The sequence below is a fragment of the Elephantulus edwardii genome, unplaced genomic scaffold (genome assembly GCF_000299155.1).
Source record: "Elephantulus edwardii isolate Elephantulus edwardi_28Jun2011 unplaced genomic scaffold, EleEdw1.0 scaffold00100, whole genome shotgun sequence".
Classification (NCBI taxonomy): domain Eukaryota; kingdom Metazoa; phylum Chordata; class Mammalia; order Macroscelidea; family Macroscelididae; genus Elephantulus; species Elephantulus edwardii.
Window position 1 is genome coordinate 208,781 of NW_006399850.1, and position 16,010 is coordinate 224,790.

Below are 16,010 nucleotides of genomic sequence, written 5' to 3' on the forward strand. Positions count from 1 at the left end.
TTGAAGTCTTGTTCCAGCTTTTGCTTCACTTGTATTACGAGGGTTGTACTCAAAGCAGTTCGAAAACATTAGTTCAATATCATCAATAAACTCAGCTAAAAATGAAGAAAGATGAAAAAAAAGTGAGTATGGAAAAAACTTTCATATTAAACTTTAAGTCTAATTTGTATTCACGTTCAGAAACATTATGAAAAAGAAAGTCCATCTTCCTCCCCTTTATAAGATGCTGAATCGACAGCAGAATTGAGGCTTAAAATGGTTTTAAAATTAAACTACAATTAAATATGTTATGCATAATTACATTGAACTCCCTTTATTAAGACTAAATTCTGAAGGGAGCTCGGGTGGCCTAGTAGCAAGAAGCTGCACCACAATCCCCAAAGCACGCAGTTCAAATCCACCTGATACTCTGCTGGAAAAAGGCAATCTCCTGTGCCAGTCAGATCTGATTTAATGGTACACAACAAGGAAAAAGAAAAAAAAAAGAGAGACTAAATTCTGCAAAATGGCTTCAACTCATTTAATCCCCACCCATCTATGAATACTAATAAGCATTTTAGGGACTTCTTGGGGTGTTATATATACTACATGATATGATATATCCAGTTTTAATGAAGAACAACATAGTCTTTATTCTTTTTTTTTTAAGTTTTGACACAACTGCTTTTTTTTTAAAAATTTTTTAAAAAATTTTTATTGTATTGTTTTTACGTGTACCGTCAAATCAGATCTGACTGGTACAGGAGAAGATTGCCTCCTCCTTCTCCAGCAGAGCATCTGGTGGATTTTCTTTATTCTTTTATAAATAAATAAACAAACATAAAATTAAAGCAAATTACTTACATGCTAATTTATATTCACATTTGTTTACTTTTTCACGAATTATGTTTAAGGCAATAGGTTTTTTGATGATGTCATAATAGTCTGGGACCTGTAAAAGAATTCAAGTATTTGTATACAGAAAATCTGAGGCAAGTGGTCAAATACATGAAAGATTTGCATTTGAAAAACTAATCAATATTAACATTTGAGTAGCATTATTCCATTAAATCAATTAATAGATTTCAGTTATAATTTTGTAGAAGTGCTTTTGTTATCATAAAGAATGTTAACAATTTATTGTGAAAAGAAAGCAATTGTGGTATTTATGCTATGTTCTCTCTCCCTCCACACACAAATTACTTTCTAGAAATTCTTAGAGAATTACTATACTGTTCTCTGTTAAGAAGGCAACGCCCAGAGAGTTTTTACAGCAACATGAACAAGTGATTCATTAGTGTCAGAATGGAACACAAGGAAGTTAACATGAATCAAGACACTGAATGCTTGGATTGCAATTTAAATGTTAAAGAATTTTGCATCATTGTCTATTATGATTTAACTCTATAGTATACATTTGACCAATTAAATTGATTACAATAAGCTGTGAATAGCGGAAGAATATTATTTCCCTTAGTTATCTCAATATAATTAATCTCTTATTGGTACTAACAATAGGTTTTCAAATATATAAACTTTTCTGAGATCCTAGTGGGTGAAGCCTTTTATACTCTAAAAGTCCAAGTCTCCCTAATATACCCTCTTCAGACTCCATTTAGTTTCCAAAGTTGTAAATCTTTACAGGAAGAGACTCAGTTTTCTCCCACAGAGTGAGTACTGGATTCAAATCACACATCTGTTGGCTTGTAGCCCAAAAATGTATGCACTACACACCACCAAGCTGTAGACCAAGCTCTATAAGTATAACCTTTGTTCTTGTCTATAGTCTGTATTACCTAATCTAAGAGTATCTATCTTTTACATCAGCTTTTCTCAGAATAGGGAGGTGGTGGGGTGTCTCTGACCTAGCATCATCAGCGTGATCTAGACATCTGCCAGAAATGCAAGTAGTTGTTATCATCATAGATCTAGAAATTCTCGAAAGGACCCCATCCATCTACATTTTAATATACCGTCAGTTGATTCTGATGTTTGCCTAAGTTTGAGACCTACTGTATTATATCATATAAATACTCTTAATGATACTCAGGCCAGAGAACTCTATTCCTACTCATTGTATAGAAAAAAACCCTTTGAAGTTTAATATAATCATAATTTATAAGAATCAATCTCAGAATTAGGAATAGCTGGGGAGACTATGGTATCTAATATTTTTTTTTTTCACTTTAAGAATCAACCTTACAAGTTTATTGTTTTATTGTATTTTTTCAAGTAGTTTCTTCTTTAAAGAAAACTATAGTAAATAAAAGCTATTTGACTACTTGAAAGTTTGTTTTTATGTGCTGTCAAGTTGAGTACAACTCATAATGACCCTTTGAACATCAGATTTAAACCCTGCCCTATCCTTATCATCTCTGACATACTTGAAATATTGCTGCACTCACTGTGTCAAGTCCATTTCTATGAAGGACTTCTCCTGACCTTCTCACATATGGCCTCTTTTAATGACATGCCCATAGTATGTGAGATGAAGCTTTGCCATTCTTGCCTCTATTCTGGTTGCACTTTCTCCAAAACACGTTTGTTCTTCTGGCAGTCTGAGATATGCAGTACTCTTCCTCAACTAACTAAAAATTAGATGGACTAAATAAAAGATATGAAAGTATTTTATAAAGTTTAATAATATCAATACCTGAATTTTAGAAACCAATTTCAAGAAAGGCCAGCTGTCATCATGTCGTACCAATTCCACAACAAGCTGTTCAAAAGCAGACAGTTCATGAACTCCTCCCTGTCGACCTGAACTCCTTCGATTCAGTATCACAGGAGATGTTTCTGAGCAAATAATGAAATAATTTTCAAAGGTGAAAGCAAAGTAAATGATCTTGTGACTATAAGCTAAATTGAGCATATAAAAAGATATCAATCAGAAAATAGACACTTTATATACTGAAATGATATCAAACTCTGAACTTATTTTCTGACAAATATAAAAATCTGAACTAATTATTTGTAGTTTCCTTTTGGTCTTTATAATTTCTGATTAAATAATACTTTATGACCCCACTTACATGAAATATCTAGAATTGGCACATGTATAGAGACCAACATTTATTCATGGCTACCAGGGAAAGATGGGAAGGATGAGGAAGGGGAAATCATTGTAAGCAGCACTGATTATCTATTAATGGTGATAGAAAATTTGAAATGGAAAAAGGTGATGGTTGCAAATTATGATTAATGTTATTAATGTCACTGAATTGTGCATTTTTGGAATATTTAACCTTTATTATTACTTTTTTTAAGAAAAGATAAGACTGAGGCAATTGACAAATGGACAAAGGAGTAGGATTATTAAAAATAGTAGTTATCAAGAATTAAAAAGATTAAATCAAAGCCAGTTATCATCAAGTTGATTCTGACTCACAGCAAACCCATGCCTTCAGAGTAGAACTGTGCTCCAACGGGTTTTCAATGGTTGATTTTCTCAAGTCAGGTATGTCTTCTAAGGAGCTGATGGAAATGAACTACCCCTTTGTCAAGCAGCCAATTACATGAAATATTTGTGCTACATAGAGATTTCAGCTGGTTATTATCCTCCAAAAATATTTCTTCCTCTTTCCTTACCCACTCCCATAAAAAAATCTAGTAGGACAGAGGGAATCCTATCAAATAACCTAAGGTCCTATCTAGGTGGTAATTTGTTAGGTATGTGTTTTTGGTTTTTTTTGTTTTTTTTTAGGTTATGTTTTAAGAAAGGCAAAAATGGAAGACAGTGGAATGAATTGCAATGTGTTATATATTGGAATGATGAAATATTGCCCAACATCTTAATTAAAACCAAAATATCATCTTTATTTCTCTTCTACTAATCTGCTACATTATTAGGATGACTAGTGACATAGCTGAACTCTATTATTCAAATATTAAAAAAACCCTTTTCTATCGAGTTAAGTTCCAATTCATATCCACTTTTCATTAGTGCTGGAATATTTCACTTGATCTTAGCCAAAAGGCCGAGAAGCGATAGTTTTGGAATATTTCAACACTCAATCTTTTGTAAATACCAAATTTTCCTTAAGAAGTAGCTGAAATTTTATTTCTTCATACCTGTAGATTGTCTTTTTCTGCCTCTTCTCTTGGAGTCACTATCTTCGAAAGAAAGTTTTGGAGTAACATTTAAAGATCTTGGTGATTCACTTGACTTTGTGGAAATAACCCTGAAGTTAGGGAAGCTGGGACTGTTTTCCGCTGTATTATTAGCACTTTTCCTTCCTCGGCGTTTTCTCTGAGGACTAAGTAATTCCACAAATACATCTGCATTACTCTGGCGAGTAGAACGACTGGCAATTCTTAATGATTTTGTTCCTGAGGGGGGTGCAGACTTGATCTTTCTTAAGCTTCTACCAGAAGTTTTAGAGGAAACAATTGTTTTAGGTGTATTCTGCTGACTCCTTGAAGTATATCTCCCTGGATCTTGTCGTTGGCCACGACTTGAAAAAGAAGAGTTAAGTCTCCCTCTTGTTTTAATTGGCAGTCTAACTTGAGGTCTTCCTCGTTTTGGTGGGCTATAAATATTAGAAAACAAAATTACTGTACAGAGCATTGCTGAACATTATCATAAAATCCTCACAAGAACCACTAACGATGGTTGGATGTAGTCAATCATATTGAAAACTATGAAGGGTAAATGAACTCATTTAAAACTAGTGCTTTGGGGAAGCTGGGGAATTCTTGCCAGTGACTTGAATGGGAAAAGCCTTGGAGTGGATAGGGTCAGAGCCCACTGGGGATAGGGGGGTGTTCCTGCACATATCTTCTGCTACAGAGTCTTATCACTTTTTATTGCCAATGACACTGAAGTAACCCACAGTTTTGACCAATGGCTGCCACTGAAGTAGATCCTGAACCTATGATCCCTAAAGCCAAGCACCCCTTTATTATCTTCTGACTCTCACTGTAAAATACAAAATATTTTCATTTTAGCTCCTGATAGCTGGGATGGCATTCTCTACATAGTCTTTTTAGACTAACTAGTACCCAGCCGTTCTAGATTGCCCTTGCTTGACATTTATTTTCCCGATTTAAGATGAATGGTGTCCAAATTTTTAAAAACTAAGTGAAAAAAATAGTTGTGATGAAAATGAGTAGCACATGACTTGTCCTTATGACTTATTTAAAATCAGTCATTAGGTCTGAGTAACACAGCTTGTTATACTGTGTAATACTTAGCTTTTTAGTGTTGACATGATAGAAGTAGATGCTGTCTCTGCAGACTGCCAACATCCCGATTATCTAATACACCTTGCCAACAAAGTAAGGGAAGCATTGAGGAACTGAATTTACCTTGCTCTAACGACTATTTTTCTATTCCTTACTTGTTTAAGGGCTACTACTAAGTAAAATCAACATTGATGAGGGCCCAAGTTGGCATTTCTTCTGTCCAAACATGAACTCACCAGATTTTATTATTTAGCTAAGCTCACACAGATCCTATGAAGCAAGGGTACTACACCAGGCCACTAGATTACATTAACATACAAAAATTAACTGACCCCAGTGAACTTTACTTGTATTGAACAGTTAAGAGATTATCAAGTTAAGACTCACTGTGTCATTTTTATTACATATTCAGACTTACCTGATATCTTCCTCTTCTTGAGAGTCATCTTCATCTTGTTCTGCCCCATACTCTTCCTCCTCACTTTGACTATCTTCATCATCATCAACTTCATCATCCTCACATTCCATTTGGGCTTCCATGTCTTCATCACTTTCTAAGGATGGTCTCAGTCTAGAAGAGAGTCGCCTGGAACGTTGCTTTGGCCGACATTCTGGACAAAACCAATCACCTTCAGGAACAGTCTGACAAATCACATAAATGACCATTACTCACCTGTCATTTAAAATCTCAATACCTCAATTTTAATCTCAAGTATTAGAAGCAAGATACCTTTAGCTTTGGCCGAACACAGTAGGTATGATGACCCCGATCACAGCCATCGCAAAGTACCATATTTTCTGCATCACCTTTTTTTCGGCATATCTTGCAGCGGGCATTCAGTATTGATTTAGACCATATGACACTACGATCCAAGGTGGAGAGGTGAAGAAACACTTGGGATAGACTAGCAGAAGAAAGGAGAGATTCTCGCCAACGGTCCAAGACTGTTTTATAAGAACGTCCACTGTCACTGGCATCTTAAACGAAAAGGAATGATTATTAAAGCTCAAAGGTGAAAATTAAGCATCACCTAGAGCTATTTTCTTGGTAGTTTTAAGGAGTAAAGATTACATACTTCTAATATTTAGCAAAAGGATTATATTGGAAGTGAAAGTAATCTCATGACAAAATATTTGCTGAGCTATATCTTGTTTATGACATAAGGAATTACTTAAATCTATAAATGAAATGCTTGGGGATTTGAATAGTTAAAATTGAAAAATAACTTTAGGCAATATGTTCTCAATGAAGTTTCTGTACAAAATCTTGATCTAATTTATAAAACTGGCTAAATTTGGTTATAAGTCAGCTATTATTCATTCAAGTATGCTACTTCCTTATTTTGAGACAAAAAAAGATGGACTATTCTCTAAATTAATTATCAGTAACACACTGTGGTCTGTTTTGGCAGTAAGAAAATGGTCTATTTGTAACTGTTGCCTAATTAATTGACAAGATATTAAAAATCACTGATTTGTGTAATATGAAATAGTAAGTTTTACAGCATGTGAATTATATTAAAATGTTATTAATAAATATCAAACATGTTTGAAAATTTACTATATACCACATATATTATTTACTCTTAGCTCTAAGTTTTTCCCTGTCTTTTGACAACTCTCTGCTTTTCTAAATATCAAGTCTCTTTGCAAAGACTGGCATCTACCGAGACTACATGTGCAAAGTATGTGAGATAAAATTGCACCATTCTTGTCTCTAAATATCCTAGCTACACTTCCTCCAAGATAGAGTTCTTTGTTCTTTTGGCAGTCCAAAATATTCTTTGTGAACACCACAGCTCTGATTCTTCTTCAGTCTTACTCACTCTCAGTTTAACCTTCAGATGCTATGAAGCAACTAAAAAAACTATGGCTTAGATCAGATGTATATCAGTCTTTAAACTGATATAGTTGTTCTTTAGCGCTTGAAGAGATCCTGGATAGCAGATTTTCCTAATGCAACACACTTTTATTATTTTTTTATTTTGTTTTCTAGACTTCTCCTACCATGGGTGTTGAATGTGGATCCAAGTAAAATGAAATCTTTAACAACATCAATCTTTTCTCTTTTCTGTTTATCATGTTGTTGTTTAAACTGTATGAAAGGCTGTAGTTTTCTGTCTTCCTTCAATAAGTGCATTAAGTGTTCTTCACTTTTTGTAAGCAAAGTTGTGTCATCTGCGTAACTTAAACTGTAGAATTCTCCTCTAATCCTGAAGCCATACAAATTCTTCTTCATAGAGTCTGTTGTTGTGTACCATATGTGTCAGAACAGACCCATAGCTGACCCTCTGGTGGGTTTACGGAGGCAGTTATCACACAGGAAGAGACTGCTCATCCTTCTCCAGTGGAGCAACTGGTGGCCTCAAATCACGTGCCTTCAGGATTGCAGTGCTTCTTGCAACTAGGCCACCAGAGCTCCATAGAGTCTAGCATCTTGAATGAACTGTTTAGCATATAGACTGAACAGGTATGAAGAAATGATACAGTCCTGAAGTGTACTTTTTTTTCTGTTTAAGATACATTTTATTATAAAAACAAATTATCAATACTTGATTAAAACCAAAACATAATTTTTATTTCTCTTTTACTAATCTGCTACAGTATTAGGATGACTAGTGACATAGCTGAACGCTATTATTCAAATATTTAAAAAACCCTTTTCCATTGAGTTAAGTTCCAATTCATATCCACTTTTCATTAGTTTTGGAGTATTTCAACACTCAATCTTTTGTAAATACCAAATTTTCCTTAAGAAGTAGCTGAAATTTTATTTCTTCATACCTGTAGATTGTCTTTTTTCTGCCTCTTCTCTTGGAGTCACTACCTTCAAAAGAAAGTTTTGGAGTAACATTTAAAGATCTTGGTGATTCAAATACATTGCATTTTCTTGATAAATTCCAGAACAATGCTTTCAGTTTCCACAATACTTCCACGTTGCTGATCGAAACAACTATTTAGGATGCAAATAAACTTTCAAATGAAGGTGACTTCACTTGATTGTAGAACTCAGGATTTCTCAGATGTTAAGACAGAGTCAAAAGCAGTGGAGAAAACTTTACAAACTGATAAACCCAGAGACTGTATTCTTCATTACTTGCATCTGCGATCTTCAAAGCCAGTAAGCTTTTTCCTGCCCCAGACCATCATCATAACACACCATCTGATGATTAAATAGAGAGCATGTCTATGTAAAAACATCATGCTGGTCTGATGTGGACACTTTTATACCATATTTGGAAACTCCCATAATAAATTCTTCCTCCAGAGGAACAAAAGACAGCTTTCCCTCTTGCTGGGCAACATTTATATAATTTATCAGGTCTAGTGGCCCTTCCAGACTTTTTCCCTCTGAAACATTTAGTTTCTCAATGACACCAATGTGCTTTATTAGATATTCTGCACAAGTATCTGAATTATTGTTGCTTTGTCCTAAGCTTTTAGTGGAATCTGTACCAAGGCCGGCTACAGTACTGTGAAACCCCCCAAGGCTGGAATCTACAGACTTGCTCTTAAGTACTGATTTCACGGCTTTGGGGACTGCGGCTACTGTGCCGTATTTTGCCTTTCTGAAACATTTTTCACCACAGCTTGATCCAAAGAAGTGTCCCTTCCTCATGGGACAAGAAATGGCAGATTTTGACATACAAGACTCCAGAGCTATAGATGCTTCCATTCTATCTTGCTCAGACCTTTGGGTCTCTCCATTCCTACCCAGTTGCCCTCAACCCTGAAGTGCACTTTTAAACAAAGTTATATCTCCTTGTTCTAACAACTGGTTATTGGTTTAAGCACAAGTTCCACATGAACACAATTAAGTGCTCTGAGATTACCATTCTTCTTGATGTTATTCATAATTTTTTATGATCCATACAGTCAACAAAACTCAAGTAAATATCTTTTCTGGAATTCTTTACTTTCAGCCAAGACTCATTTGATATCAGCAATGATATCACATTTACCATAGCCTCAACTGAATCCAGCTTGAATTTTGGTAGTTCGCTACCAATGTACTGCTCCAGTTATTTTAAAATAATCTTCAGCAAAATTTTACTTGTGTTGTGTGATAATAATGATATTGTTTAATAATTTATATTCTGTTGGATTAGTTTTTTGTAATGAGCACATATATGGATCTCTTCTAGTCAGTTGACTAAGTAGTTGTCATCTAGATTTCTTGACACTGACTAGTGAGCATGTCCAGGGCTGCATCTGCTTGTATCTGCATCAACTGACAGTTTATCAATTCAGGGGCCATATTCTTTTGGTCAATGTCTTCAATACAGCTTGAACTACATTACTACTGGTTCTTGATCATATGCTATCTCCTAAAATGATTCAGTGGGGGGTCAATTTTCTTTGGTACATGACTGTGTATTTCTTCTATCTTCTTTTGGTGCTTCCTGCTGCATCATTCAATATTTTGCCCAATATTTACTGACATAGTAAACTTTTCAAAAGAAATTCCAAATTAAAACTATTTTTTATGTCTCATGAGAAAATTCTGTTACCAACACTACTGTAAAAGGAACACTGGCTCCTGACACTGACAGTTTTCATATAATCTGAATGTTACATAAAATACTTTGGCATAGACATAAGTAAAACATCTTATAGTATTAAATATTTTACTTAAAAAGAGGTACAGATAAGATTTGGTTCCTTTTAATCCCAAGCAAATATAGACTTTGGCTGAGTTTGTTGCTCTTTCCAAAAATCCTTTTGATTCCCTGAAATTTCAATGGTGTGTTTGAAATGAAAGGCAGCCTCAACTGTCAAGATGAGGAAAAAGAAATAAAAGGGGTGGGGAAGGTACAGATGAAATGTAAATGCATTAATAAATTTTTTTGGTCCTAAATTTTTAACTGACTTTTAATGAAAATTTTAAGAATGGGGGGAAAAAAAATCAAGAGTACTGTATTTTCTCCCTTGCCCTTTAGGATGTCAAGGCTAATAGTAGAAGTAGTATTTTGCATTTCTAAGAGCTGCATTATTTTACCAAAAAACATACTATGAAATAAAAAAGGACAAGAAATATAAGAGTGATAGAGTAAATACAAACTCAATAGTATTTTGATGATCTGTGACCCTATATATTTTCTTTTTTACAAATGGTATTTTAAACTTCCAAATAAAAGTAGTCATTTTATAAATATGTTCACACTATTTCAAAATTGCTCAGATAGAGCAATCTACTTACAAAAATTATGTTCTTATTACTCAGTAAGATAATATGAAAATATTTAAAAATTTGGGTTAAGTTGCTTTTTAAATAAAGAGTTCAGAAAGATACAACTTAAAGTTGTTTTGCTAGTATACCACTATCAAGATTATATTGCAGTAAAACAAATAAGAAAAAACCCTAATAGGAAAGTAAAGGTTGTTGTAATATTAAAATTGATTTTGGCTTAAACACCTATTTTCCAAAGATATGAATATTCCGTTCTTATGTTAGTTATTAATAACCTACTTAAAAAGTTGTGAGACATTATATAGAATGATTATAGTATTATTTCCACAATCCTAACAATAATTTCAAAGAGCCCTGATAGTACAATGTTTAGGAGAGCTCAGCTGTGTAATCCACTAGTCATTCTGCAGGAGAAAGGACATGAGGATCTGTTCCAATAAAGATTTCTTCCTAAGAAACCCCATGAGACTCTATCCTTTAAAGCTGGAATAAACTCAGCCACACAATAACCATAACAATAACCAAACAGTAACCATAACAATACATAGTTATCTGGGTCACTGGTGGCAAAAATGGTTAAGTATTCAGTAAGGCTGAAAAGTTGGCAGTTTGAACCTATCAGAGTGCCTTGGGATAAGGCCTGGGGATAGGTTTAAGGATTACAGCCTTAAAAAACCCAATAGAATACAGCTGAACTCTGTACATATGCAACTGTCATGAAGTGAAACTGACTCAACACCAACAATGTATAGTGCTCAAGGTGGGGCCTGTGCTATTCAACTATACTCCTATGTGTGAGCACTTAAGTCACTTCTATTTTTTTTTAACAAAAACCACCAAAACAAAACTATTTACATATAATCACAGTTTTGGTAATCATTCTTTTGAGGAAACAACGCCCCACCCCTACCCACCCCAAATTATCTCGTTAACAAAATTAGCATCTCTTATTAAAAACTAGGGAAGTATGATGGCCTAGTGGGTAAGAAGGTGCGCTGACAACTCAAAGGCAGGAAGCTCCTCTAGCTGTCCCCCGGAAGACAGGCAATGGTCTCCTGTGCAATTTATATCCTCTGAAAACTTTGTTGGAGGGTTAGTTATGAGTCAGTTCCTGAGCTGTTTAAAAACACTAGGGGCTTCCAAACATATGCAGTAAGCATTCAGTGGATTAACTATGGGCATATTCAGGCAAAAATTAGGAACAATGTAATAAAAAACAATTAGAATTCAAGACTTGAATATAACACATACCTAAAGAAAATAATTCTAGAATTACTTTTTTAGAATGACTTTTTGAAAACAGTACTTTATATAGATTATTATAAATAAAATCTCATCTGAAAAAAAAATTTTAAATGAAAATACAATTTCATGTTATTTCAACTTTGTTTCATAAACTCTATGTGAAGACATTTAGTTTCATTATGCTTCTATTTGTGTTAATGAAAAAAAATCAATCTCAAAACTATTTATAACATGATAGCACTATTTTGAAATAAGCAAAGATACTTACCAAGTGGTGCTTTAAGAAAACGTCTCTCAATGCCCTGTTCTATCTGAAACAGTGCTGTTGCCAGATAATGAACCACATTGCTGACTGACTGTGGTGTACTTGCATTAGTTGAGACAGTACTTGGAGTTTCTGTTTTTATCCCCAAAAGCCTACAATTAAAATAATAAAGTTTAAGATACTTGACTATTAAGTGAAGATTGAGCACACTCACTCATTCAAATACATTTGGTATATAAATTTCCCCAATCTCAAGGAGCTTATAGTAAGAAAAAAAAGAAATATTTTAATCAAGAGGTAATGAGACATATTAACAGTCATACAGGAGAACAGAAAGGAAAATATCTGGAAGAAGAAAAGCAGATAAGCATAGTTCTGGAAAAGGTTTATGACAGGATATACTATAGTAGGTCCAAACAGGAGTCTCAGTTTATTTAGATTTTCTCGTGCTTCAACTTTTGCTGGGTAGGATATTATACCTTCTAACTAGTACATGATTCTCTAGTCTTATTTCTTCACAGTAAATCTCCATAGTGCAGCTAAAAGGATCGTTTAACATAAAAATATCGCTCAAAACATTCATACATGGCATATGATCTTCCCTTCCAGCCAGACTTACTATCTTCTCTACCTTTCAGTCTCAGCTTCACAGTAATTTCTTCTAGCAACTTTCATCACTATTTGCCAGGGAACCCTGTATTAAATTCTGCCAAGGTATTCTGTATTAATTTCTATCAGAGTCCTTACCCTTTGAGTGCCTATCCACCATTCCTTTCTAGACTGAAAACTCAAGAGCATATGTTATACAAAATAGCCCGTTCAAAAGAAAAGTATCTACAGATAAAGAATCTGATTATGTTTAAATAATATTTATATCTACCACAATATAATAAGTTTTCCTACTGAGTAAAATGTGTAATACAAAGTAACTTTCTGAAATGAATAAACACTTAAATTCAAACACTAAAAATATAAAAAAAAAACCCCTCAAATTATTATTATCCTATTGAACTAGGTTTCTGGCTTTATTAGTACAAAGTGGAATAAGAGGGAAACATGAACATTTGAAGTGGCAAAACCCCCACAAAAAATAAGAGACTAAAAAGTATGACTTCAGGAAAAAGAATTCCTTTGTACCTGTCTTTAACAAAGACCTTTGCTTGCTCATCAATTTCCAACTCTTCTACATTTTCATTCACAGTTTTAATGATCCCATTTTCTTTGTTTTCCTCACTTAACAATTCATATCGCCCACTTTCTAAGGCTGATCTCCAGATGGATCGATCTGTAACCTATAAGAAAACCAAATTTATCAACCACAGAAAATTAGTTATGTTGTGCCTAAGACGGAAAGATTCCCTGTGCATATGAAAAATCATGTATATTCTAGAACAGACTGAGAATTAAAAACAGGCCTAAAAATAAGGTTACTAAAGTGGCTAGCTAATATGAAATTCACACCTCTCAGAGATAAAAATCTTAAAACTTTACTCAAAATATGTAAAGAAATTATCAGCAATCCTAAGATTGGTTAGCTGCTAATAACAAAAAGTGAGATAGCAAAGAACAGAACACACATATCAAGTATGAATTACTTACAGATTAATATGAAAAAGGATAATAATGGTCAATTATGTAGTCAGAGAAATAATCTTAGTTTTCATTAGAAAAAAACATTCCCTGATATTTAGTTAAAATACACATCCCTTGCCCATGAAGAAAAAACAAACTCAAATTTTGGACCAACCAAATTAAGCAAACTAAAAATGGAATAGGTACAAACCTTGATTGCACCTAATGTTCCTTGGTAGATTCTGTCTTCAATGTCCAAAAGGAAATCTCTAAGCCTCAATTCAAGTTGCCTTTCTGCAGATACCTGAGTTGTAGCACATGTACTGGATGATCTTCCCCGACTATACACAGGTTTACTATCAGTTTGAGATTTATCTGAAATTATAACCAAATCCCTTTATTATGATTTTCTTATTAAAACATAAAATTAAACAGCATGATTGCTCCAATAGTGAAACAGATATAATACTTTAGCACTATCACTGAGACGAGAGGTAGGTTGTTATTAACTCTGAAGTCCAGCAACATAATATAGGAGTTTCAACTCATCAATTTCCCATAGTTTATATAAGAGAAAACATTTTACAATGATAGATCATAAACATTCAAATGTAGAAAAAAGAAGGAAAATGAACATGGCAAATGGGAAATAAGAAATTACATTCAAGGACTGTGATCTATAGTTTTTGATCCTTAAGAGAACTAAAGTAGTCAAGTTTAAATTAAAACAGTTCTCCAAAGAAAGCTACCTAGTGATATAAAATTTTGTATCTAAAAATGCCTGACAGCTTTCACAATGGATTAGTCATCAAATTGGAAATGTTGCTACTTGATCTGCCCTTGCAGCCTATTTCCAAAGAAGTGACCTTTACTAGAACTTGTCTGAATGCTCAGTCAAAATCCTTAATGAATAACTTTACTCACTAGCAAACTGTCCAAACAGATGGTAGTCCCAGAGCCTTGGGCATTCAGTCTACTGATCTAAGAATCAGGAGATTAGGAAGGATATGTATTTTCTCATGTTGTCAGACAGATTCTCCATAATCCAAATGGAACTTAATGTCTAGAATCTAAACAATCTTGCTTCTATAGAACAAATATATTTTCAAACTCAAAAATTTTGTGAGCATGAGCCAAATGAAAGAGAAGCAGTTTTCAGTATAGCTCTAATAAAAGTGGTAAATCTTCAGTGACCAAAAACTTGTTAGTTGTTAATGAATCAATTTAGACTCAGGGAGACACTATGCCTGCTTTTACAAGGTTTTCTGGCCTGTGACCTTTGGAAAGAAAGCATGCCGCTTGGCTGTAGTTGTGAAATGAGTCTGGGTAGCTTTGAACTATCAACCTCTTGGTTAAGAGTTGAGGGCTTAACTTCCTGTACTACCCAGGGACTCTGGATCACAGACTATACAGGAGGGAAAAAACAATATGTGTAAAATCTTACCTGAAAAATGAAATTTCTCTTCTGGAAAACAAGCTAGCTGTGCACAAATTCTGCTTTTCTCTTGCAAGAGAATTTCTTTTAAGGCACTTTCTCTATGTCCTCTAGAATTAAGAGCCTCAATAAGCTGGTCCAGCTGTTCACAAGAACTGTAAAAGCACCATCGATTTGGCTTATGTACTGGTTTTGGTAGCTGCACAGAATCATCACATGGACCTTGGTCAATTTTGGAGGTAGATTCAAACTCTCCAGTTTTAGTGGATACCTGAGGATCTTGATACTGAACATTATTCTGAAATGATGAAGGTCTAGGCAATAACATATCTTCAGTGAGGCCAGAATAATCCTCTTCAACAAACAATCCAGGAATAGAAGGGAAAACCCAGTATCGCCTATACATGCGATCACGGCCTAAGGGAGAGATATTGGTACAGGCTATGGCACTTTGAATTTTTTCTAAGAGTTCTTTCTCTTTTCGTTGGTGCTCTTGTTTTGAAGCTTCTTCATCAGCAGTAAAAGGCTCTCTCATTGCACAGTTGATTTCTTCTTGCCTTGTAAATTCTTTAAATCCATTCCGTCCTCTTTTCCCTAAAACTGAAATAACATCTATTATCATATCTTTAATTTTTATTAGAAGAAAAAGATATGCTATTCTATGTTACTATGTTAGAAAGAATATAGTTAAAGGTTCACACAAAGTGGGATTTCTATTCTTTGGAGCACTGCAGAATTTAAGTTATTCTGCAATACCCAGTCTTTGCCCTAGGCAGGGTCAGTCAGCATCTGTAAAGAGCCAGGTAGGAACTAGCTCAGGCTTGTGGGCCATATGAAGTGCCACAAGTACTCCATTTTGCCACTGCAGTGAGAAAGCACCATGAATGTGTAAATGAAGACAGCACAGCTGTCTTCAACAAGACTTTATTCATAGACAGTGAAATATGAATTTCATATGATTTTCACATGTCAAAAAATCCTTCTTTTGATCATTCCCCCAGCTATTTAAAAATATGAAAAGAATTTTTAGTTAATAAGCTATATGGAAAAATGACTCAGTTGTCTCAGAGAGAATGAGGACAGAGACAGTACTAGATAACACATGGTTTGGATGTATTAAAGGGTCACTATCAGTTGTA

General features: G+C 34.2%; 1 protein-coding gene and 1 pseudogene across 1 annotated transcript in view; both read right to left on the bottom strand.

Moving 5' to 3' along the window:
* Window positions 1-16,010, bottom strand: part of BAZ1A (bromodomain adjacent to zinc finger domain, 1A) — a 126,550-nt gene that overhangs the window by 39,229 nt on the left and 71,311 nt on the right. The window contains exons 18-27 of the mRNA XM_006891575.1: window positions 14,881-15,465; window positions 13,648-13,811; window positions 13,002-13,156; window positions 11,868-12,016; window positions 5,894-6,141; window positions 5,582-5,805; window positions 4,051-4,508; window positions 2,633-2,775; window positions 844-931; window positions 1-95 (exon numbers count right to left, since the gene is read on the bottom strand). Of these exons, the coding sequence (XP_006891637.1) occupies window positions 1-95; window positions 844-931; window positions 2,633-2,775; window positions 4,051-4,508; window positions 5,582-5,805; window positions 5,894-6,141; window positions 11,868-12,016; window positions 13,002-13,156; window positions 13,648-13,811; window positions 14,881-15,465 (2,309 nt within the window). The remainder of the gene's footprint in view (window positions 96-843; window positions 932-2,632; window positions 2,776-4,050; window positions 4,509-5,581; window positions 5,806-5,893; window positions 6,142-11,867; window positions 12,017-13,001; window positions 13,157-13,647; window positions 13,812-14,880; window positions 15,466-16,010) is intronic.
* LOC102871637 lies at window positions 8,173-8,741 on the bottom strand (annotated as a pseudogene).